At 48.4% G+C, this 22,547-nt stretch overlaps 10 protein-coding genes across 10 annotated transcripts; 5 read left to right on the top strand and 5 right to left on the bottom strand.

Moving 5' to 3' along the window:
- Positions 1–1,061: 1,061 nt before the first annotated feature.
- Positions 1,062–2,486, bottom strand: N7462_005711 (putative cell division protein kinase (Ctk1); the record flags this gene model as incomplete). The annotated part of the gene is made up of 5 exons (XM_057077429.1): positions 1,062–1,094; positions 1,161–1,316; positions 1,377–2,219; positions 2,274–2,376; positions 2,431–2,486. 5 exons carry the CDS (start codon positions 2,484–2,486, stop codon positions 1,062–1,064), a joined length of 1,191 nt encoding a protein of 396 aa, XP_056933009.1.
- Positions 2,487–2,825: 339 nt separating this feature from the next.
- N7462_005710 (uncharacterized protein) lies at positions 2,826–5,987 on the top strand (the record flags this gene model as incomplete). The annotated part of the gene is made up of 8 exons (XM_057077428.1): positions 2,826–2,861; positions 2,945–3,037; positions 3,125–3,210; positions 3,298–4,001; positions 4,070–4,452; positions 4,515–4,594; positions 4,655–4,760; positions 4,827–5,987. The coding sequence occupies 8 exons, from the start codon at positions 2,826–2,828 to the stop codon at positions 5,985–5,987; spliced, it is 2,649 nt and encodes an 882-aa protein (XP_056933008.1).
- Positions 5,988–6,538: 551 nt separating this feature from the next.
- Positions 6,539–8,908, bottom strand: N7462_005709 (coiled-coil domain-containing protein MAD1; the record flags this gene model as incomplete). The annotated part of the gene is made up of 3 exons (XM_057077427.1): positions 6,539–8,470; positions 8,543–8,694; positions 8,767–8,908. The coding sequence occupies 3 exons, from the start codon at positions 8,906–8,908 to the stop codon at positions 6,539–6,541; spliced, it is 2,226 nt and encodes a 741-aa protein (XP_056933007.1).
- Positions 8,909–9,244: 336 nt separating this feature from the next.
- Positions 9,245–10,119, top strand: N7462_005708 (uncharacterized protein; the record flags this gene model as incomplete). The annotated part of the gene is made up of 2 exons (XM_057077426.1): positions 9,245–9,557; positions 9,737–10,119. The coding sequence occupies 2 exons, from the start codon at positions 9,245–9,247 to the stop codon at positions 10,117–10,119; spliced, it is 696 nt and encodes a 231-aa protein (XP_056933006.1).
- A 1,543-nt stretch (positions 10,120–11,662) lies between these two features.
- On the top strand, positions 11,663–12,301 carry N7462_005707 (uncharacterized protein; the record flags this gene model as incomplete). The annotated part of the gene is made up of 1 exon (XM_057077425.1): positions 11,663–12,301. The coding sequence occupies one exon, from the start codon at positions 11,663–11,665 to the stop codon at positions 12,299–12,301; it is 639 nt and encodes a 212-aa protein (XP_056933005.1).
- A 302-nt stretch (positions 12,302–12,603) lies between these two features.
- Positions 12,604–13,353, bottom strand: N7462_005706 (uncharacterized protein; the record flags this gene model as incomplete). Its single annotated transcript, XM_057077424.1, has 1 exon — positions 12,604–13,353. One exon carries the CDS (start codon positions 13,351–13,353, stop codon positions 12,604–12,606), a length of 750 nt encoding a protein of 249 aa, XP_056933004.1.
- Positions 13,354–14,360: 1,007 nt separating this feature from the next.
- On the bottom strand, positions 14,361–14,842 carry N7462_005705 (uncharacterized protein; the record flags this gene model as incomplete). The annotated part of the gene is made up of 2 exons (XM_057077423.1): positions 14,361–14,675; positions 14,729–14,842. The coding sequence occupies 2 exons, from the start codon at positions 14,840–14,842 to the stop codon at positions 14,361–14,363; spliced, it is 429 nt and encodes a 142-aa protein (XP_056933003.1).
- Positions 14,843–16,554: 1,712 nt separating this feature from the next.
- On the top strand, positions 16,555–18,361 carry N7462_005704 (Ygr210 GTPase family protein; the record flags this gene model as incomplete). The annotated part of the gene is made up of 10 exons (XM_057077422.1): positions 16,555–16,590; positions 16,664–16,721; positions 16,787–16,796; positions 16,879–17,241; positions 17,297–17,328; positions 17,390–17,601; positions 17,655–17,860; positions 17,923–18,102; positions 18,155–18,275; positions 18,335–18,361. The coding sequence occupies 10 exons, from the start codon at positions 16,555–16,557 to the stop codon at positions 18,359–18,361; spliced, it is 1,245 nt and encodes a 414-aa protein (XP_056933002.1).
- A 159-nt stretch (positions 18,362–18,520) lies between these two features.
- Positions 18,521–18,971, bottom strand: N7462_005703 (uncharacterized protein; the record flags this gene model as incomplete). Its single annotated transcript, XM_057077421.1, has 2 exons — positions 18,521–18,532; positions 18,603–18,971. The coding sequence occupies 2 exons, from the start codon at positions 18,969–18,971 to the stop codon at positions 18,521–18,523; spliced, it is 381 nt and encodes a 126-aa protein (XP_056933001.1).
- Positions 18,972–21,223: 2,252 nt separating this feature from the next.
- Positions 21,224–22,042, top strand: N7462_005702 (uncharacterized protein; the record flags this gene model as incomplete). The annotated part of the gene is made up of 1 exon (XM_057077420.1): positions 21,224–22,042. The coding sequence occupies one exon, from the start codon at positions 21,224–21,226 to the stop codon at positions 22,040–22,042; it is 819 nt and encodes a 272-aa protein (XP_056933000.1).
- Positions 22,043–22,547: the final 505 nt, after the last annotated feature.

Raw genomic sequence — 22,547 nt, 5'->3', positions numbered from 1 at the left:
AGCAACCGAGATGGACCCTGGGGACCCTGACCCGGTATTGCAGCGTATGTATGGACGCGTGCTAGCCATATTGGGGGGTGATCTGTCGAGATCACAGCACTTGATTGGCTCCCAAAATACGGTACCTGGTTTTGATCAAACGGAAGATGTGACCCGGTAGGAGGGGTGTTCGAGACCCCTTAGAACTTCGACTTTGCTTCCTCTTCTTCTTTTTGCTCCTCCAAGACAAATTCCACTATGATCTCAAGATTGGATTTATGCGACAATCAATTGATCAAGATTGACTTCTCTCCTTCCCTCCTTTTCTTCACCTACAGTATGCGCTGAACCCAAACAGCGCGGAGGGACCGAGACGACCTGCGCTAGAGCGCCAGTGGCCCCCAAACGTGGTCGGCCCTTCGCTAAGGAACCGTGCAACGCGGGGCACAGACTCCATCGCTCGGGTCTGTTGTTTCACGATTGCCCCAGCCCTCGATGCTCATTGCTCAGTGCGTTCAGCCGTAATTTCCGGCACACCCGGAGATCTTTCGAGTCCTGGACAAGTGCTTCTCGTCCACCAACGAATCGCTACTCGCTCCCGCTGGTACTCCCCGTCTGATGCGAGAGCCGATCATCGGTTGTGATAGTGCTGGATCATGAACACGGTGGATCGTCATTTTTGGTTTCAATTGTGATCATTCATGACCATTAACAAACAACAAGCGATTGTTAAGTTGTGGAGATCGAGGAAGTGATGCTTGAAGGGTGTGTTTGGGCCCGGACCTCCCCGCCCGAATGCTTCACATCGCCCGGCCGAGGCACTTTCGCCAATACGGAGTATGCGACTACGGTACGAAGTATATCCTTCAATGGCATAATGACATTGACGGTAATCCCTGAAATTACAAATGGGGTTTCCCTTTTCCCTGCCGTCGCATTCACAAATTACTTGGCAGCGGCGGTACCCCCCTGCATGCTTTCCGATGTTGCGCGAGAAACACGATTGGGGCCGCATTGTGCACCCTGTGGCTGAGGTCCTCAACCGTTGTGTGGCGACCACGCCGTCAACGAGGTTAGCGATATTAAGAAGTGGAGAAATACGAGTGTCGGAGTGCCTGACGCAATTAGAGTCCGTTGTGAGCCACCTTCTCTTGTTTTCTCTCCTTCTTGCGGTGACTTACCTCGTCGGCAGAGAGTCGCTGGCTGCTCTGGTAGCACAGCAGGCCGCGAGCCAAATCGCGGCCTCTGGAGGACACACCCGGAAGGATTTCATCCCAGGGTCTGGCAGGGAAATGATGGAATTCGACCTTTCCCCAGTCGGGAAGCTGAGAAACCTCCTGCATGCGCCCGGTTATTACGTCTAGTCCCCCAAAAGCTCTATTCCAGGTACAACTTACCGGCCATATGTTGTTATCAGGAGTGCCGAGTGTTTTGAAGATAGAATGGATTAGTGACAAGTCACTTCCCACTGGTCCTGAATCAAACAATTCCTTATGGCCCACAGCAATGGTTTCTGCCACTACACATCCAGCCGCCCAAAGATCAAGCGGTGTTCCATAACCTTTGTACCCGAACAAAATCTCGGGGGCTCGGTAGCTCGTGGTGCCGACCTCAGTGATCTTCTTATCACTTGGCTCGGATGCAGGGTCCCCATCCTTCCAAGCGATCCCAAAATCTGCCAAGTAAGCCGGGCCCTCAGGAGAATCCATCAAAATATTTGATGGCTTGATATCCCGATGAACTATTCCTAATTTATGAAGGTAGGAAAGTGCTTGAAACAAACCATGCAAGATGGAGCGTGTTTGGGTTGCTGTGACCAAATCACGCCGGAGCAAATGCTCCAAATCATATCGGAGAAAGGGGAAGACCAGAACTAGTCTACCTCCATCCAGCTTGAAAGTCTCGATTAAAGGAACCACATGTGTGCTGGATGCTTCACGCAATAGCCGGGCCTCGCGCTGCACATCGTGGGGAGCGGTCATTAAATGCGGGATGGTGATCTTGATGGCCCGTATCGACCCATCTTCGGCCTTGGACTTATAGACGGTAGAATGCAATCCATCAAAATGATGGAAACACGAGACATATTTGCCAAACGTTTCACCCGTTGCAACATCAGACGATGGCTCCGATTCTTGAAGGATATCCTGCACTGGGTGAGAATTGCCGATGACCGAAGCTACAGATTTCGTTGTCTCCGCTTCATCAATTGCTTGCTGACACATCCGCTCATACTCCTCCTAATAAGAAGTAAGCATTCTATGATCTTAGCTCCTGCGAGGCGAATCACCCACCTTGGAGACGGCTTGGTCGTAGGCCTCGTTTTCATATCGGCTTGCTTGCGCTTGAGCCTCAGTGAAGGCCGCAGATGAAGACGCCTGTTGGTAGGCCGTAGTGCTAGGGAGGTAAATTAGTTGTACATCTGGATTTAAGTTACAATGGCAGACTGACAGTGCCTGGATGGCTTTTAATCGATCCGTAAAGCCCAGCTCGTTTCTCCACTCCATGGCAGCTACGTGATGCAGACGGAGGTGCGGCTCGCCAAACAATAACTATGATGTCATGTGACCCTGGAACGGCCCGCGTGACTTTAATAACAGAAAATCTGTCAGATGATTGGAGGGCTGCTGCCAAGCCCCGTCACACCGCGTTCCCGGCCATCGTCATTCCATCCCCATAGCCGTCCTCGGCGATCGAAGACCAGCATTCGAGCCTCATCCTCATTCATTGACCTTCCCTGACCTCCTTAAACTGGTGGGGGATCGGTCCTGTCAACCCTCCGAGTGTCGCTGTCTTGCTAATTGTGCGCTTCATGCGCTGTACTGAGAACTATCGAATCCGAAATCATGGAGCTGTCACGGCAGGAGTACCCTGCATTGCTGGTAGGAATGGACCCCTCGGAAAGCCTCCAGCGACCGTTACGAGCGATACCATACTGACCAAATGTGCTCTTGTCTCAATCTAGGCCACTTTACAGCCCGGACAAGCCACAACCGTCCTCAATGAGCGCATCCGAGTCATCAACAAGATCCATGCGGATATTGCCGACTTCCTCCAGGTACGATGACCTGTCCTTCATGACCCGTCACGCTCCGGATATCACATTCTCTGGAATCGCGGGGTATAATTGTTGACTTGGAGATAGGAACGACGTCGCTTGGAAGAGGTCTATGCCCAGAGCTTGCGGAAGCTGGCGCATCGCCCGCAATTAGACAATGGCGCGGCACTTGGGTAAGTGAGCTGACACTGGGGTGGTCTCAGACTCTGATTCAACCCCGGCTAAGAGAGAGAAGAGATTTATTCTAACCAACGGCACAGTATCTTCCAAATTCCCTGGCAGCGCATCATTAACGCCACGGAAGCATTGGCCGTTTCGCACGAGACTCTTGCGACCAAGATTGAGGAGGATGTTGAACGACCCCTGAGAGAATACAGCAACAAGAACCGCGACATGCAGTCAATGCCAGGCATTCAGAGCAACCTAGCCAGTCTAGCCAAAAATGTCGAGGCTGCGCAGAAGAAAGTGGAAAAAGCCAAGGGAAAGGGCACCAAGGGCGCAAGCAACCTAGCCAGCGCAATTGCCTCTGCCGACGAAATGAACCAGCAATGGGAGTCGCGTGCCCCCTTCGTCTTTGAACAGCTCCAGGCAGCTGACGAAGGTCGCCTTAACCACCTCCGGGACGTTCTGACTCAATTGGAGACGCACGAAGTGGATCAGGTTGAGCGCGGCCGGCAAGCCGCTGAAAGCTGTTTGAATGTTCTTCTCAATGTGGAGACCGCGGATGAAATCAAGACTTTTGCTGCTAAAATGGCAGGTAACCGAATCCCACTATCGCCAGTGACATCGCGGCGACAAGCTTCCCAGTCCGACATTGCACCACCTCCAGCGGCTACACCTCCCCAAGCGGATGCGCCGCTTGCTCCTCCCCCGCCTATTCAAGATGATGCAGCTAGCCAGAGATCCCAGCGATCAGAAACTCCTGCTCCACTGCCAGCGCCGAGCGTTGTCCAAACACCACCTGGTAAGTCCGTTAATTTGGTCGAGGTGGTTGACTCAGGTGAAATCTAACAAGTTTCTGTGCTACTGAAGCACCGGAGCCCGTGCCACGGCACACTCCGCTAGGAGGACTGAGGCGACTAGGTACTGTCATGAATCGCCGTAAGAGTGTTGTTGGACCGACCGCTGGTAGCTTTGACCGAAAGCCAGAGAAGAAACACCGCAGTCCGTTCTCATCTTTTATGAGATCAGAGTCTTCACGAGAGATGCAGATCCCCGAGTCGCCTCCCTCGACTGCAGACCGCCCGGGAACATCTTTGACTGAAGGATCATCCACACGGAACCCAAGTGTGTCACAAGATCACAATGTCGCTGAGACAATAGCCCCGCTACCAATTCCTCAGCCGGAGAATGCCACTGCGAATGGGACTTCGACAGAGGCTCGATCGGGATTTACTAGCAATGGCGTTGGTCAGGTATGCACATGTTTTCAATCACCATTGGAACCCGTTAGAATGATTCTCTGACCTTTCACTAGCCGCATGTCGATTCAGAAGGTTTCACCGAGCGTCCGTCTACTGTGGATGAAATTACGCGCGCCCAAAGAGAGGCGTCTGGGTACGTAGTCTCAGTCATCAATCATTCCACGCTCATACACTAACCAGAGATATGCTATAGGTTGGAGGAGTCAGCAATGAACTTGACGATTCGAGACCAGCCTATCTTTGAGGATGAGAGTCAGGCAAAACAGGCCATGGATGACATGGCAAACACTCTTCGAATGGTAAGTCTATTTGAATGTTATTGTACTTTTGAAATATTCCACATGACTCACACAAAATACCGACAGCGTGCTCAACAGACAGGTATTAGGCGGAATGCAGGCACTATTCGCGGTCGTCGTGATGTTCGAAACACCGTCTTCGTGCCAAATCCGAGCACTGATCCAACGGTCACTCAAGCGGCATCTGATTTGTATGCCCCGTCTTCACCTGTGAGACATGTCGCCTCTCCTAGTAATGCCACAGAGGACCATGCAATGTCAGACACAACCTCTGTTCGCTCAGGACACACGATGCATGGCCATGGGCCAAGTACTCACCCTGAGCTCCACGAGCCGGGGCTGAATGCCTCTATCATCGAGACAGTCAATGCCTGGTTCGCAGAGGGCAGCGTCACTAAGTCTTTCGTGGTGGGAGAGCTGGCTCTGGCACATAATGCCACCGCAGGCGTTGTCGTTGATTCGGAGCGCATTCGTCTCGACAACTTCCCTGTCCTAGAAAAAGTCGCTGCCAACCCACACTTTGTCCAAGAAGCCAACAAAGAAGGCGCGGACGAAAAGCGTGGCGAGTACAATGTCCAATTGAATAACATCTCGCGAGCTCTGCCGACAGTTGCTTTCAAATACCAAATTCACCTAGACCAGACAAATCCTTCTGCTTACTGCCCAGTTCTTTTCAAGCCCGTCTGGAATTTGCAAGAAAGTCAAGCCAGCGCCATCATTTTCTACTCTCTGAACCCCGTCTTTGTCTCCCAGCCTGCCACCTCCATCACCCTCAAAAATGTTGTCCTCACTGTCGGTCTTGACACGGCTGCCGAGGATGAGGCCACAAAGCAGCCGCGCGACTCAGTCGCGCACGCTGTCAATGCCGTCATGTACCCCAACACCGGTGCCACTTTCCGCCGCAAGACGTCCACTGTCACCTGGAAGATTCCCGAGTTGGAAATCAAGGCCGCCGGGGCTGGTGGAGAGGAAGGTAGGTTTCTTGTGCGTTTCGCAACGTCCACTCCTGGGCCGCGCAAGGGCAATGTCGAAGCGAAGTTTGAGCTTCACACCACCGAAACAGGCGCGCGACTGGGCATCAGCCGCGCCGTGCCAGACGCTCAGCAGAAGGAAATTGACCCCTTCGCTGATGATGGCTCCCCTCGTAACGCGCGGACTGCTTCTGTCTCATGGCTAGAGGTTCCAGTCGCGCGCAAATTGGTCGGTGGTAAGTATATCTCTGCTTAAAATGAGGTCGTGCATGCTATGGCAGTCTTGTTGGTATATGTAATTTGTCTACGAAGATTTTTTGTGTTTTCGGCATTGTCCATCTATCTCCTGGTAGATGAAGGCAGATGACAAGCAGAAAGAGGAGGAAAATCCTGAAACTGGTTGTGTTAGTCTCCTCTTACCCTCTTTTTGATCCCCCGAGTTTTCTCCTGCAAATAGCGTTTTCTTTTCTGTTGTGGCTTTGGATTCTAGCTAGGCATTCAGACCCGCGTATTTATGTGACTTCAGTGCTGTCCGCTCATTGATCCCTCTCGTGTTCATAATGCGGCTTCATATATTTGTTCTACACATAGCATGCACTACTCAATTGTAAGAGTGATTTGTATTGATTTCAATATAGACGTGGGTTTAGAGAGCATGATGGCACACAATACTTCATATTGGTTACATATACATACAGCGGCAAGTTCATTAACGCATAACATAGCACCGAAGACCAACGTGCCGGGGAATCATATTTGAGAAAACTTGAGTAAAGGGGCGAGAAAGAATATACGACATAAATATCTCTATATCCTGGCCGCTCGGGTAGTCTTATCATAGAAGTCCAGCGTCATAGCTGCCAGAAAACAGGGAATATCTTTCCTCTCTTCAACCCAAAACTTGATCAGAGGCTTGATTTCAAGGGCAAAGAGACTGTTTGGCCCACCCAAAATCTTCATTGTGCCGTTTTCACCATCGAACACAATCGAGTTCTCCTCTCCGTCGCCCATGCTACCCGGTCCGCGAGCGTCGGAGGGCGCATCGCTGTCGCCATGACGGTAGGCGGCTGAGAGATGGAACATCGAAGTGACACGAACACGACCATTAGGGAGGAAGTCGAGCTTATAGCCTAAGAGAGAGGCAACAGCCTCCCGGAACTCGGATGATTTAGCCGTCCAGATCTCCTTAAGCCGGCGCATGCGCTTCTCCTTGTCTGCAACGACGCGTTCCATATCCTGCATGTCGAGTTTCAGGCTATCAAGAGTGCTGATGGGGACAACTTTGACACCAGAATGTTCCCCACGAAGCTGGGCTAGCAGAGCCTGGTTCTCTGAGCGGAGAGTTGTCAGGGTAGCCATTTTAATCTTTTCCGTTTCAGCGGTTGGGTTGTCTCGCAGCTCGAGGACGCGGACCCGAGATTTGGATTGCAAAGACTTCAATTGAGATTTAGCAGCCTCGAGTTCTCGACGAGCAAGAGTTTTGGCCTCTTCGGATTTGGAGAGGGATTCCTGAAGCTTGCGGTTCTTCCGTGTCAGAACAGCAAGACGCTCACTCTCAGCATCGCTATCAGCCGGCGAAAGGGGGCGTTTGGTTCCTCTAGCTTGTGTTTCCTCCGGCTGCAGCGCTTCACGCTTAGAAAGCTCTTCATGGGCATTTTTAAGGTCACCGCGATATTCATCCACAAGCTTTTCCAACTGTGCGATTTGTTGGGACTTTTGCTCGTCATAGTTGCTTTGATCTGCGTTCATCGTTTCCTCTTCGGCGTCAAACGTCTTGAGCTGTGCACGTAGATACTCAACTTCTTTGATGGCGAGGGCACGCTGTCGCTCTAACCGGGCGCGGGCCCGAGTCTCCGCCACAGCGGAAGCCGATCCTCCAGCCAAAATGCTTCCTGTGGCACGAAGCTTTTCCAATTCTTGGCGAAGTTGTGTTTTCTCTTTTTCCAAGATGTTGATCGCCTCGTCTTTTTCCAGGAATTGCGCTTCAACTGTGCCTATCCGATCAACGAGTGTGGCTTTTTCAATACGTTCCTGAACCAGCGCCCTCACCACCGCTTCTGGGGAATCGAACTCTGTGGGCTGGTCATTTTCCTGTAACATGCTGGTCCATGACTGTCGCTCGTCTTCTAGGGCCTGTTTTTGAATTCGTAAGGTGTCAAGCTCGGCCTCAAATCCCTTCATAAACTGCAGCTGATTCTCAAGCGATCTCTTCTGCTCCTCGACTACCTCAACGTTCTTTTGGATCTTTCGTAGGTGCCGCAACTCCACTGTTTGGTCTCTGTTGGCTGTTTCCAGCTCACGGATGTGGCTGACCTGCTCTGACAGCTCCCGCTTTAGAACGGCCAAAGCTTCAACGTCATTACCTTCGGCTTTGAGTTGAATGTTTTGGGACTCGAGATCGGCGACTTCGGCTTCCCGTTGTGATAGCTTTTCTTGAGTGGTTTGTTGGGAGTTGCGCGCCTCTTGTATATCACTTTGGAGTTCCTCGATTGTCTTTTGTAGGGAAGCGCGGACAGTTTCAAGCTCATTGATTTGGTATTTGGACCGACGTTCCTGATCCGAGAGCTGGGCCTGTGCGTCGTTATATTCTTCCTGGAGGTTTTGTTTTTCATCTTGCAAGCTCCGCAGTTTGCGCTCCAGCTCTACTTTCTCATTGAGCGCTTGGTCTTGTGCTTCCTTCAACTCCTTCGCCAGCCCCTCGCTCTTGTGGGTAGCCCTATGACTTGCAGACTCGGCGGCCTATTACAGAATTTAATCAGTACACGTCATCTGCAAGGTCAATCTCAATGGACGTTCTCGAATGACACTAACCTGGGCCTTTCGGAAATCCGCATCGGCCTTGAGCTGCAGATCCCTAGTCTCTTTTTCATGGCGAAGGGCCTCAAGAGCGCGCTCTTGCTTGATGTTCTCTAGCTCGTACTTGAGTGTGCTAACTTGTACCCGCAATTCATCCTTTTCCGCATCTGAGCTTCCTTGTCAGCTACCTTCTGCATCTGTGTTCATTGAAAGATATTAATGGGGAAAGTGAATCTGACCATGAGCTGGCTGCGGTGACCGTTGGTGTTGAACAGATTGGAGGAAGGACTGTGAGCTAGTATGTGCAGCAGCTGGTGTTGAGGGCGACGCAAACCCGGCAATCAACTGGGATGCCGGGCGCGTTGTCTGGCTGGTGTCCATGGTGTTTTCTTGAAAGAGACAGGTTAGCTCCACCATTCCGACCAGACGCGGAGCTCATGAGCTTTAACACTCACCCACGTTGACTGAACCAGATGCCCACGGCACCTCTAATTTCTGTTTAAACCTGGACAAGGAACTGCGCGGTCGCATGAAGGCTCCGTCCGAGCCCCAGAGGACCGCGAATGTTTGGGTCTTAGTCAGCAACCCAGAGATGCTGCATTGGGACTAGTGTCAAAATTTTAAGAAATTATTTCGAGGCGGATTTCTCTTTGCACACATCCGTCATTCATCCCACCCACTCTCACTCGCCCCCGTCTCTCACTCGAATCCGACATCATGGGCAAGGACAAGGTTGAGAAGGACAAGAAGCGCGCTGAGAAGAAGGAGAAGCGTGCTGAGAAGGACGGTGTGCACAAGGCCAAGAAGGAAAAGAAGGACAAGAAGGACAAGACCGTTCTCGCCGATGCGGTAGAGAAGGAGATCAACTCTCAGGTCCAGGAGACCTTGGAGCAGGCTGCTTCCGCTGGTGCCGTTGACGCTGATGTCGATGTTATGGCCGTGGACCGCCCCGTTGGTGCCGTCGTACCTTTTGCCAACCCATTGGTCGAGGACAAGCAGGCCAAGAAGGTGCTCAAGAGCGTCAAGAAGGGTAAGTTGAAGCTATGCTTTCGCCGAAATGATATTATCCCATATACCCTATTTTAGCTTTCACTCAATTGAGCTATGGGGGTTTGGTCTGCTGTCTCTGGCGTATCAATTACCCTGGCGCATCCTATACCTACCGCAAATTTTCCGGATTTCGGATCGCTAATACTTTGCCCTCTATAGCTGCCGTCAACAAGTCTCTCAAGCGTGGTGTCAAGGAGGTTGTCAAGGCCCTTCGGAAATCCACCATCCCTGCTCCCAACGCTAAGATTGAGATCCCCTCGGGCGTCGTCATCCTCGCCGCGGACATCTCCCCCATGGATGTCATCTCCCACATTCCCGTTCTGTGCGAGGACCACGGTATTCCTTACGTCTTCGTCACTTCTCGCGCCGAACTCGGTGCCTCTGCTGCCACCAAGCGCCCTACCAGTGTTGTCATGGTGACCCCCAAGTCCTCCGGCAAGAACAAGAAGCTTGACGAGGGTGCCGATGGCGAGGACTTCAGCAAGGTGTTCGAGGAGCTGGCCAAGCTGGCTGAGAAGGAGGCTAAGAAGCTGGTTGTTTAAGACCGCCCGGGCCGTTCCATTTTAATGCTTGCTTCTTTCCCACGTTCCTGGTTGCTGGTGGGTGCTCTTGTACAGGTTTTTGTTCTTGTCTGATAAGACCGTGCATGTCTTTGGGGGTCTGGCCTATGGGTTTCTTTTTTCTTTATCTTATTTCCATCTTTGCTATACTGCAGTTCGGCGTTTTCTTGACGGTGTATGAAAAAAGCCAGGAAGAATTTCAATGAGAAATCACCTCATATTCATGCATGTATTCCTCGTTCTTTTGCCCGTAGCCCAAGTGGACCTTCCATGCGACTTGGATTCACACATGGGCAATCTTCTGCAGCCACAGTCCATGCCTATAATCTTTAAGTCTACCTCTATTTGGGTGCCATTAGATTCTAGTAACTACCTCTTCATTCTGACGGGCACAACAATGATCAATCGTGCAAGGGAGATGCCATTGAATAGTACAAGACGATCTAGACAACTACTGTCGCTCAACGACTGAAGACTAGGAAATGTTACACGCAACTCTTACTTCCTAAACGAACAGAACAACTCATTAATCATTATTCAGTGACTGCATTTTACGGTGCTGCGGGAAGACACAATCACCTCCAACTCTTTCGTGATCGGCGGCCAGCTCTCGGACATCTTGGTTTGGGTATCTGTGGTACAAATAGTGCCCGAGTCTAGACGCCTGGCCTTACTTCGGACCCGAACTATCGGCTCAAGTGGCGTTGTCATTCCTCGGCGATCAATCTGATCGATCCTGAATTATCTGAAAAAGTCGAACAAGGGGGAGGAAATGGCATACCGCGGGCAAGGCTCATCTTCAGCACACCAATGAAAAAAACCCAGAGATCAGTGGTATCGACTGTGTTCTCCGGATCTGTGTCTCCCAGAATGAAGGTCTCATTCCCCCTCCTGACACTGCTGTCTAGTAGGTCGCACGCGGCATCTTTCAAAGTCCGAAGTAACAATTCTAAAGGCCCTTGCGGGTTGTTTCTCACATCCCTGTCGTTGGGCCCTGCCTGCCGAATCGTAATAAAAGGAAGGCTTTTCGCTCTCTCTTTTACAGGCGGGCGCATCTGTTGCTCTTGATTTCTACCTGCAGCAACCTCTCGGCACCGATCATGCATCTGTGCTGAATTGCTTACTTACTCATGAATAACATTTCACCTGGACATTTGAGGCTCAATAAATCAATACGATGCAAAGGCCACTCCTACTTCATTGGACGCTCGTCTCTCTTGTCCTGGTGTTTGTACGACCAGTCAGGCCCCAACCTATCCGATCGCTACAATGGATCAAGGCAGGTCAATTCATTGTTCCCCAATCCCACGGGATGTGGAAGATCTTAGAAGTCAGTAACCCGAAGACTCGATTGCCGCAGGTGGGATGTATCTTCAGTATCTCCACGCCTGTCACATTGCTTAACTCGATCTATGAGGGACCCTGAGTTGACCGAGTTTGCACACAGGCACAGAAGCAAATAGAGAGTGATCATGGTAACATCGCCATGGAACGGCATTATAAACAAGAATTGCCCTCGGAAAAAATGCTTGTATCAGTCTTAGTGCCAGTCTCGCCAGCCTCGAGTCAAGGTGACCAGGACGAATATGAAAATTCGCAAGACCAAGGATCCTTCGACACTGATGTGGATTCGAGGTCTTCCCATCGAAATAACCATTACGGAGAGATTCTGCGACATTCACAATCAGAGTCGACTCAGTATAACAGCCAAGGATCCGAACCTGAACTCTATACGACTCCCATGTTGAAACTACCGCCTGGTCACCACATTTCATTCCTTTCTTACCGAATTTCATTTCCATTTTTGAAATCTGCTCCTATAGCTCTTCCACAATATCCCCTTCCAGGGAATCTGATGACAGTGATGGTTCTCCTCGCTTTGGTCTGGATCGCGATCTTGACGATCGCGCTGGTCGAATTTGGAAATTATCTATGGAAGCGGAGAAGGGCAGCCATGCTTGCGATTGAAAGTGATAAAATCGCCAACCAACGTCATATCTCTAACCCATTGGGCGAGACCGCAAAGACTCGTTTGCTGATAATACCTGTTTCTGAGCATGTAAGGCTTCAGACTAGAGTCGGGCACGACGACACGGTATTCTTGTCCACCAACCCCGAGTTGGACTCAGAATCTGACACGGAATCGGAAGTGGACGAATCCTGAATATTTGATGTTACTTTTTACTTTGCTTCTGTATCTTGGAACTCCCAAATCAAATTCCAATTGTCATGACACATTTACATGAAAATAGCGGAAGGTCAACTTATTGTGGAGGAGATTTTCCGCAGTTATGTGTGTTTTTTTTTTGCTACTGAGAAACTTAAAAGGACCTATAATACATGCAGGAGACATCTTAGTACATTTCCTCGTGCGTCGTAAACTCGGCTAGAATTTGAGAGCACCATAACTATTGAAAAATGCTTTGCTTAATACATCATATGTAACGCCCTATTTCCGAGCCATTTCTATACGCGTTGGTCCCGCTCCAGAGCCTGGTACATCGTCTGGTTGTCAACGCCCTTCTGTCGGGGGCCACCGACATCTGGGCCGCTTTCAGCGACAGTACGCTGGAACTTCTGCTCGGCAGCACGACCAGGATCCTGCCCAGATCCGATCTGAGAGGTAAAACTCGTGTTCGTAGCCTCTGAGGAGTCGAATCCACCCTCTTTCAAGTTCTTTCCGTGCGGCTTCTGGCCTTGATAGCCATCGGTCACATCATTGATATAGGATGGGGCCTGACCAGCGTTATACTGACTGGCACCGCTGCCACTTGCAGTAGCCTGGCCCGCTAGTTTCTGTGAAGCGGGGTACTCGCCAGCGTGCAAACCCATCTGCTGCTTGGCAGCGGTTGAGCCGCCGGCGTAGCCAGACTGGGAAAGATGAGTACCAGGGAAGTCACCCTGGCCGCCCAGTGCCTCTGGATACTTCTCCTGTCGCTGGCGGGTCTCACGGGCGGCGCCGACAGGGGCAGATGGAAGCTTAGTCGCAGCAGAGGTGTCGGTGGTTCTTAGAGTAGAGTGGCCGCCGGAGACACCCATGGGTTCGGCGCCTCTGTTCTCGGAAAAGGCGCCTCCGCGACGGACAGACTCAGCCGCGAGGGAATCGTTGGTTACAGGTCCGGATGGTTCCTCAATTGGTTTTTGAGAGGCAAGAGGGTCGGTGGTGACTTTGGTGCTGCGGGGACCGGGAGGGATAGGAGTGCCTTGAAGATCCATGGTGCCTAAAGGTGATCTTTCGGTTTATCGAGCAAAAGAAGAAAAATCAAGTGATCTTTGTGAAAGAATTTTATATGCGAAGGAAATGGTGAGCACAGAGACAGATACTCAGTAAATTAAATTAAAACTGCGAAGAATAGATCTGAAGGCAGGCTAAATAGCAATGAATATAGGCGCTGATAACTCTTCGCGCTGCAAACAACGCGCTGAGATAGCATCGTCAGAGCGCTGATGTCATACTTACGATGTCCATCAGCTCCTATGAGAGTATTCCATGGTCTTCAACTTTCCCATCACATCAATCGGCTTCGATGAAAAGCAGTTGGTGGCGGACTGGAGAAATCGAAACAAGGGACAGTGGAGCCGTGCATGCTCAAAGACCCCTTATCCGCAGGTTCTGGAAGGAGAACTTGTCGTCAGGGAGGTCTCGGTCTCCACATGATTTACCAGTCATAGATCCTTGAAGTCATCGATTCCGGACATGCGACTGACATAAAACTGGGCAGATGGCGAGAACAGGGCCATTTGACGTCAGGCCGAACCTGCGCTGGATCTCCCATATCTCGACAAACAGTGCAAACAGTTATAGTTCCCGATGTGGAAACTTCAGAGATCATGAAGAACCAGATACTCAATACTCCATTATGCATACAATGAAAATCGAAGATACTTATCACATTGACTGAAACTCCGGGACTTCATCAATATCCTGCATTCTCTGGTGGTAACTTTGAGATGGTAGTATCCAAGGCAGGTCCGCATCTCGTCTGATCAAGTATTGGTGGAACTATTATTGGTGTTCGAATCCGAACCTACCCATAAACTGGAGATTCGAGAATACACTTTTTCTCTACTGGGGAGTTTATACTATACTTTGATCCCAGGTTGCCTTTATGTATGAATTAAGGCATGATTTTGACCATAATTCACTATCTCAGCAGCTTATTATTGAGCCTCAAAAGCACCTATGATACACAATTGAATTCGTTCTCCACATTAAAGTCGTTTTAGTGTGTCGTAGCATCCGAGGGAAGATGGTCCAGACCTTCAACCCCTTGGCGACCAACGTTCTTGCCTGGTGCAGTGGGTCGATGCAATTCAGCCCCGTCAATACGAACACTGCTTCCTGCCGTCGCTGGTCCACGGAGACCAGTGTCCATTTCGGCATTTATCGGACCATCTACACCACCGGAACCGACGTTGACAGTTCTCTGATCAAGGGAGTTCCAGTCACTGGCCACTGGTGGCTGATTGGGCAAAGGAAGGTTGGCCTTTGTTTCATCGATTTGCTTGGTCTTATCTGTATTCTGGTCGATTATAGACTATTATATTCATAAGCTCATGTTAATTATGCGTTGTTTGATCGAAAGCTCACCTTCATGATAGAAACGTCTGAATCGGCAGGGTTTGATCCGCCGTGCTGCTGAGCGGCTCGAGATTCTGCTTTACGCAGATCCTGACGAGTGGCATGAAAGGTCTGTTCGGACATGTTTAAAGTGTGGAATGGTTTGCAATAAAATAACAATTTATCGATGCTGAAACTCATTGAAGGGTTATATGTTATTGGAACAGACTGCAGCAAAGGACTTATAGATCTCGCTGTTTGCACTGGCTGTGGCGTGTCTGCCTTGGAATGACGACATAACGGCAACCAGCCCAGAACTTGCTGTACCATACCATTCTTATTCTGCTGGAACCAAGTGGACAAACATGACTTCATACCCGGAATCAAAGGCAGTGGGATGGTGGAGTCTATTGTTGGTTTCATGAACTGGCTCTTTTCCAAGAGTTTGCGTCATGAGACTCGCTGATTGGTTGGCAACTCATCCGCATTGTGGAGATATCGGAAGGGTCGCATGTCCCTGATCGACATGCCAACCACCATTACGGAGTATTGAGCTTGTATGCCTTTTGCCCAGGCTCCTTTCAACTGAGTGCTTTAATAGCAGATGTCATTTCTGCGGAATAGTCTTGCTGGCTACAAAAGTGGAGTCTTATTCGTAACTTTGATATCATTGAGGTGATCGTTATTGCGATCGATACCCGATATAGCAGACTGTGGATATTTTCTGCTCATGGTATCACTAGGCACCTCTATAGAATTCCCTGAGAGATTACAGTATGTTCCCAATAAGGCATTATTGAAGCCCAGGCTATGCATAATAATTACGTTTAGGGTGTTGGCCCTGGTAAATAGAGTTAGACGTTGCAACATCCAGGTCCCTCTACGAATGATAGTTCCCAGCCTAGAGATCGGTTAATGTCATAGTCATGTCTTTTGGGGCATCGTTTCAACCCCATCATACCATCAACCTTGAAGAGCCGACCATTGTGCTCACACACTCCTAATTATTTCCTTCCGTATCTCGTTCTAACAATAGACAGCCCTTGTCATAAGACAATAGGCCTCCGCATAAAACCAACACTCTATGTAACGACTTTTGACCCCCATTCCGCTCCCCGCTCGCCACTTTCCTTACAAGCTCTAACGGAGACTAAGGCCTTAAGATCAAAGGCTTTACCTGTAACTTACGTCGACGAGGATCGGCACTATCGCTGAGAAGCAGCTGGACCCCTCTAATACTCTCTTTCATATATTTTCACCTTTATCTTCCTTGGGTTTATAGTAGAGCAGTCGGCCGAGGCCACGACGGCGATTAGGCCTATGATCCATTCTGTCTAGATCAGCACTGGCGAGTAGGGCGACATTCATGTTCGACTATTTCAAAGCGACAGGTCAGTAGAGATCGATTCCTAGAATATATGTAGGCAGGACTCGTAAGCCCAAGCATATTTTTGGCTGTATTATTCTCATTTCAAGCTTGCAGTTGCTGCTGGTCTGGGAATAAAAAGGAAATATATTGACACATGTAGCTTGCTTTCTTAGAGGTTTAGCCGGAATTATATACGGTCAGTCCATTGGACCTATCTTTTGCCGTAAGCATTTATTTTTCAAGTGTAGGGTTTATTCCATGCCACCTTCTCATATGTATGCGACCAGGTGATCACTAGTCATACCAAGCACCCTCGGGAGGATTCATTCTCACCAGTTGGAGATATTCCACCTCAAACAAACACCGCCTGCTCTATCGGGCGGGCAGAAAATGTTTCTTATCGCTCTCGGCGAATGTCTGGAGCAAAAGCAGAGCGTGTCGTACCTCCTCATAGCTTTTGCTCTCATAGCAATTCCCATTTTTTAAGATGCCCCGCGATCCATTGATTGGGCTGGTGGGCAAGGTCTGTCTCCCCTCTCTTCCGTCTTCTCTGTTGCGATCTCTGGGACCCCGCTGACCATATGAGGGGCACACAGCCATCAAGTGGGAAATCCACAACCCTGAACAGTTTGACTGATGCAACATCCAAAGTCGGTAGGTATATTTCAATTGCTCAATGTCTAATTTAAACATGGACTGACGCCAATTGTGCACAATAGGCAACTTCCCGTACGTGGCTGACAGTCCATCGCTTGCGACAAGTGCACGCCCGCCTTATCGATGTCCTCCGCTAACAGTAGACGCGCAACAGTTTCACTACAATTGATCCGCAACGAGCTATCGGATACCTGCAGATTGAATGCGCTTGTCAACGACAAGGTGTTTCAGATCGATGCCGACCAAACTACGGTGGCTGCCATGAGGGACGCCGGTCGGTTCCTATCGAGCTGTTAGACGTGGCAGGCCTTGTTCCGGGAGCACATCAAGGTCGTGGATTAGGAAATAAATTCTTGGACGACCTGCGCCATGCCGATGCTTTGATTCATGTCGTTGATGTAAGTGGGACCACGGATGCAGAGGGCAAAGCTACTCGGGGATATGACCCTTCAGTCGATATTGAATGGCTACGGTCGGAAATTGTTCGCTGGGTCCTGGGAAACTTGATGGAGAAATGGTAGGGAACAAAAGCCTTCATATTTATTGGTGGCATACTAATCGTTCAATAATAGGGGGTCAATTAAACGGAGACATGTTGCAACGAGTTAGTTCATGATCGACTTTCACATCATACCTAATATGCCAACCGTTAACATCAACCGCAGAGGCGAATCCTGTCGACACATTACAGGGGCAGTTTTCCGGATATGGAAGTACTTCTTCCGTCGTTGCACGGTGTTTGGACCGTCTGAACATGAAAGAGCCGCTTGAGGAATGGTCAGATGAAACGATCGAAACTGTCGTCAGAACTTTCATTGACGAGAAATTCCCAACGGTATTCGCTCTGAACAAGATCGATCATCCCGATGCGGACAAGGTAAGTTGGCTGTGCCTATCAAAAGTAGGGATGATTCTAACCAACCGGCGCAGAATATCAGCAAAATCGCCAAAATGCAAGATCCGAAATCCATCGTGCTTTGCTCGGCCATATCGGAAGTCTTTCTTCGACGGTTAACGAAACAAGGATATATCAAGTATGTGGAGGGCAGTGAGTTCTTGGATACACGAGAAGATCTGATCGACATGGGTGAGCCGGATGGTGGAGGTCTCAAAGAAATGGATGAAAAACTGAAGACGTAAGTTGATAACAGCGAAGACAAGTATTGATTCTTTCTCTCATAATTTTATATCGGAGCAGTCGCGTTGAGAACTTGAAAGATATGGTGCTATACCGGTTTGGATCTACTGGTGTTGTGCAGTGCCTTTCACGGGCCGCAGAGCTGCTAGGACTCGTGCCGGTTTTTCCAGTGAGGAATGTTCAGACCTTCGGCTCTGGAGCAGGCAATGCTGTGTTTCGCGATTGCGTTCTGGTCAAGAAGTAAGTAATGCTGTTATCGAGGATTACCACACTACCGTCTAACTTGAAGTAGAAATAGCACAGTGGGTGATGTGGCACGGAAAGTGATGGGCGACGTGCCCATTTCCTACATCGAGGGAATCGGTGGCACTAGAGTCTCTGAAGATGACATTGTTTCGGTGGGAAAACATGATGTGAGTTCCTTTTTTACATTCCATCTTTGCACCGGATGTTAACCATCGCCCCTCGACAGATTCTTTCATTCAAAGTCGGCCGATAGCCCATAGTCAACCCATCTGTGTACAGTCCAAAAATGGAATACCCGTCTCGTAATGGGAACACTAAGCAATGATGCGATACGAAAGTGCACACATTTTCAATGAGTAGAATCAGGACTGAGGATATGAATGGTAAACAGCATGGAAATTTTTGTGAGCAACTAGTTGCCTTTCTGTAGAGCGATATTGAATCAGCTTTGCGGGTCTAGAACATAGAAGCCAGCCAAGGCCCGAAGATCCTACCTGCCCTCGTTCATCATTCATCCCAATAATCGGCTCAGGTGCCTTCGGATGTTCTCTCTTCGCCTTTTCGCCATGTTTGCGACCGCCTCGTTCTGTTGTCCCTTGCGACTTCGAGTCATCTGCAACCCCTTCATTCACCTCTCTTTCCTTCATACCTGCTGCTGTTGCTGCCGCTGACGGGTCTGTCGCGTCTCCTGCCTTGGCCCGCTTGATGGTACTTTCCTCGGGCTGTGTTCCTTTCCAGTCTTTTGGAAGAGAGTAGACTCGGCTACTACTGGCGATATATGTAACCGGCTGCAACCCTACTCGGACTGTGGCCCTTGGTGAGCATGAAGTGAAATGACTTAGTTTCGAAACCACTCCTGGCATGGTAGAAAATAATTAGAGTACAGTTAGAGTATAATCTCTCAAATAATCTGCGAGATTGTCAGTCCTCATCAATTTTATTATGTGAATAATTTAATTAATCTTGAAATCTCATATTATGACGTCTCTATGCGTTAACCAAGAGCTTGCTACCTAAGGGTAGATACCGTGGTCGGAGACGAACTCTATTAGTCCTATGTTTCTTAGTCAAGTACAGGCTGGTATTTAGATAATATATCAAGATTCAGTACCGTCTTCAAAATATTCAGGATCCAACAAATGTGAAGCAAATTGCCTATCCTTCTCTCGCTATCCTCTGTCGTTGTCTACTACTCTTCAAGCTCAGGATCACGGACCAAAGTCGTTTTTGCGCAAATGTAGTTTTCTTTTTTTATTTACGTGATTTTTCCTAAGTTTAGATACTCTTTGATATACTTCAAGGAGGAATAGCAATGCAGATTAGCTGGCTTGTATAGCCTCGGCCTAACAGACAGACACCATTCAGGGTTCTCTCTCGACATGATACTACTGAATTGAAGATTGAAGAGAAGCCCGGCTTTCTTGCTAGGCTGGTGTGGTTCAGACCTCCAGCTCGTTGGCGGTAATGTTCAACCTAGAGCATGGGCTGGGCTCATGTTTTTAAAATCCCTATCACTAGAAACCCCTGAAAATTCTATCTAGAGGCAGGGACTAGCTAGCGGGTATAGCTAGGCTAGAGATCTTCAAAACAGGATAATCTTTTAGATTTCCACATTTACAAATGCAGAAAAATGCAAGAAATCCAATAATATGAGACATCTTCTATGTCTTTACCGCTATCATTGTTGTCGCGAAAATAGTCGATCTGTAGATCACCAAGGACAATACACGTCTAAGCTCCTTTCAAGTTTGATACACGAGCAGAAGCAATCGGTCTTGACAGCATATTTCAGGACAGAAAGATGATGGAAGTGTAGTCGCTGAAGTTCGTTTACGATTCCTTATTGTCGGCAGCCACCCAACCGCAGCCAGAAGATGGGAACCGTAGATGTTTCCAAATATAGATATTGACTGAGATGAAAAGCGTCTTGTAACTTCATTTCTAATTTTAAACCAACCGGACGCATTATTTAGCAACCATATGACAGGCTTCCATCTAAGCGCCGTTATGCCTGGGCTGTTGGCGTTACCAACAAGTCCGCACGAAGATTGCTTCTAGCCTTTATAGGTCATTCTTAACGCCGAGCACACATACATCCGGACTATATACCCATTCTAGAGATTAGAATCGTTCGAATACCTCTCCATTACGGCATTCAAAATAATATTTGTTGATCCTATTTGTTGAACAATAAGATCCATCTTTTCTACGACGATCTCTATTATTAGTATAGGTCTCTATGAAAAGACTGAATATAAAAAATGCAGTCCTGAGCCGTCTGATGAAGGGAAAATTGAAATTTACCAAATTTATATCTACATAGAGGAAACGTCATGGCAAGCTCTCCAAATCTGGGGCCCCAAGAGCCCATCAAGTTCAACTTCAGCTCTCCACTCATTGATCCCAATTTTAAACGCTTGCAACAGATGCATCGAGTCACCAGCGATGATCCCCCTGCGCGATATGAGATATACTTGCAGCCGGGAATTCCAGGAGCATTAGGGAAACTGTTATTTTACGCTAGCAAAGAGAACGAAGAGATCGCACTGCCCAAGGATCCAAATCCTATAAAGGAGAGCCAAGATCTTGAGAAGAAAACAGAAAATTTGAAAAGACATCTCAAAAAAAAGATATGGATAATAAAAAAAATAAAGAGATTCTGGGACACAAAGGGCAAAAGCCAGACGATGAATATAAGAAATTATTGGCTGACTTAGCGAAAACAGATAGACGAATTGGTGTATGCTCTTTTGATAATACGAAGAGCAAAAGATTCATCATCGAGGGAGCTTCACAGTGTCCAATCCTTATTGAAACCAAATTGAAGTCCATAACCGGCTCCGAAGTCAAAAGACGCATATTCATGAACTCATTTCAGTGGGAGATTCAAAAGGACTCTGAAGGGAACTTTCTCCTCTATATAGACGGGAATAGACGAGAATCTTTCAAATGGAGCAAGACCGGTATAGGCAAAAACTCTCTCGGTTTAAAGCTAATGAATCGCGAAATGGAACGTGTTTGCTGGAGTCATTTAGAGGGTTCTGGACAGCAACAAAAACAGCAGCAGCTATGTATGAAGCATGGACACACAAAAAAAGAGGAATTAATATTCATCATGAGCTTCTTCGCTCTACGCAACTATCTTGACTCTATGAGAGTGAAGGGGGCTGGATTTTTTGGCAGAAAGGGCTGGGGATCCTTGGAAAAGTGGAAATACGAACGATATAACATGGCGTCAAACATCAAAGACCCCATCGGTCGCACCCAGATTCAATTCCGACTTGTCTTGAAGGATTCACCATTAGATTTCGCGCATGAACAAATAATCTGTCAAGTTACGAAGGAGAAGCAAGTTCTCTACGACATAACTTGGGATCCCAAGGGCGGATTAAGGTTCGATAAGAAGCTTGTACCCAATAGTACAGCACAAGTTGGCGAGTGTTCATTCAACTCTGATACTATACGCTTCTTAGTGAATCCTTTATCATCTGGCTCGTCCTTTCCTGGGTTCGAGGAACTTTCTGGGGAAATAGAACGCAAGACCCAGAGAAAAATTACTACTTTCTCCGTATCGAAAGGCATAAGGAAACTAACTTGGGTCATGGATGAGAATTTTGAAAAGGAAATGAAGTTAAAAGAGACAGATACTCGTGGTGGGCAAAAAGAGCCCAGGAACACGGCAACTCTCAACCCAGCGGATGAGAAAATCGGAAGGTTTACTGTCTATCGGTTGGATCTCGACGATGGGTACGACAAAACAGAGCAACTGATTATTCTTATGGGTTTGATGGCTGCATATGTTACCCCGCTTCGTTTCAATAAGAAGCAGAATACCATTAGCTCTATGTTTGGCTACCTTTCCAAGCCGGGCATGAAAAAGGAACAAACAGAGAAAGTGCCGTATAAAAAACGGAAGTGGTATAACCGGCTTTGAGATAATTACTATGACGACTATGAATTATTCAATCAATCAGCTTCCTTCTTTCCCACTTTTTTTAATATGTTTTAAATACCTTGAATTCCGAAGAACTTTTACTCCTCGCTGATTTCACTTATCCACGCCAGTGAATCAAAGAGCCGGTAATGGCAATGTTTGCTAGATTCCCATTGACTCAATAAGACCGCGCTCATCGATATAAGGTTTGAGAATCTCTGATTATGAGAAATTCAGCATGGGAAAACTCATGAAACTCGAATATTCTTAATTTATAGAGTTTCAGTGGAATAAAAACATGGTCCGACTTGAGTTCTGAATGCGACTAAGCTGCCACACTACTTGAGAGACGCAGGTTGGGTTTCACCTAAGCGCCCACCGCAACCAGCTGACTAGTTGCTGTGTAGAATGATGCGTTGGGATATAAGCGCCACCCCAACAATAATCAATACAAGATACGCAGTTCCTATAACACTTTTTCCTACTTTGGTGAGATTTGTTGGTA

Source organism: Penicillium macrosclerotiorum, assembly GCF_028827735.1.
Source record: "Penicillium macrosclerotiorum strain IBT 26536 chromosome Unknown utg000006l_segment0_segment0, whole genome shotgun sequence".
NCBI lineage: Eukaryota > Fungi > Ascomycota > Eurotiomycetes > Eurotiales > Aspergillaceae > Penicillium > Penicillium macrosclerotiorum.
Note: the sequence above shows the minus strand (reverse complement) of the source record. Positions and strands in the feature narration are given on the sequence as shown.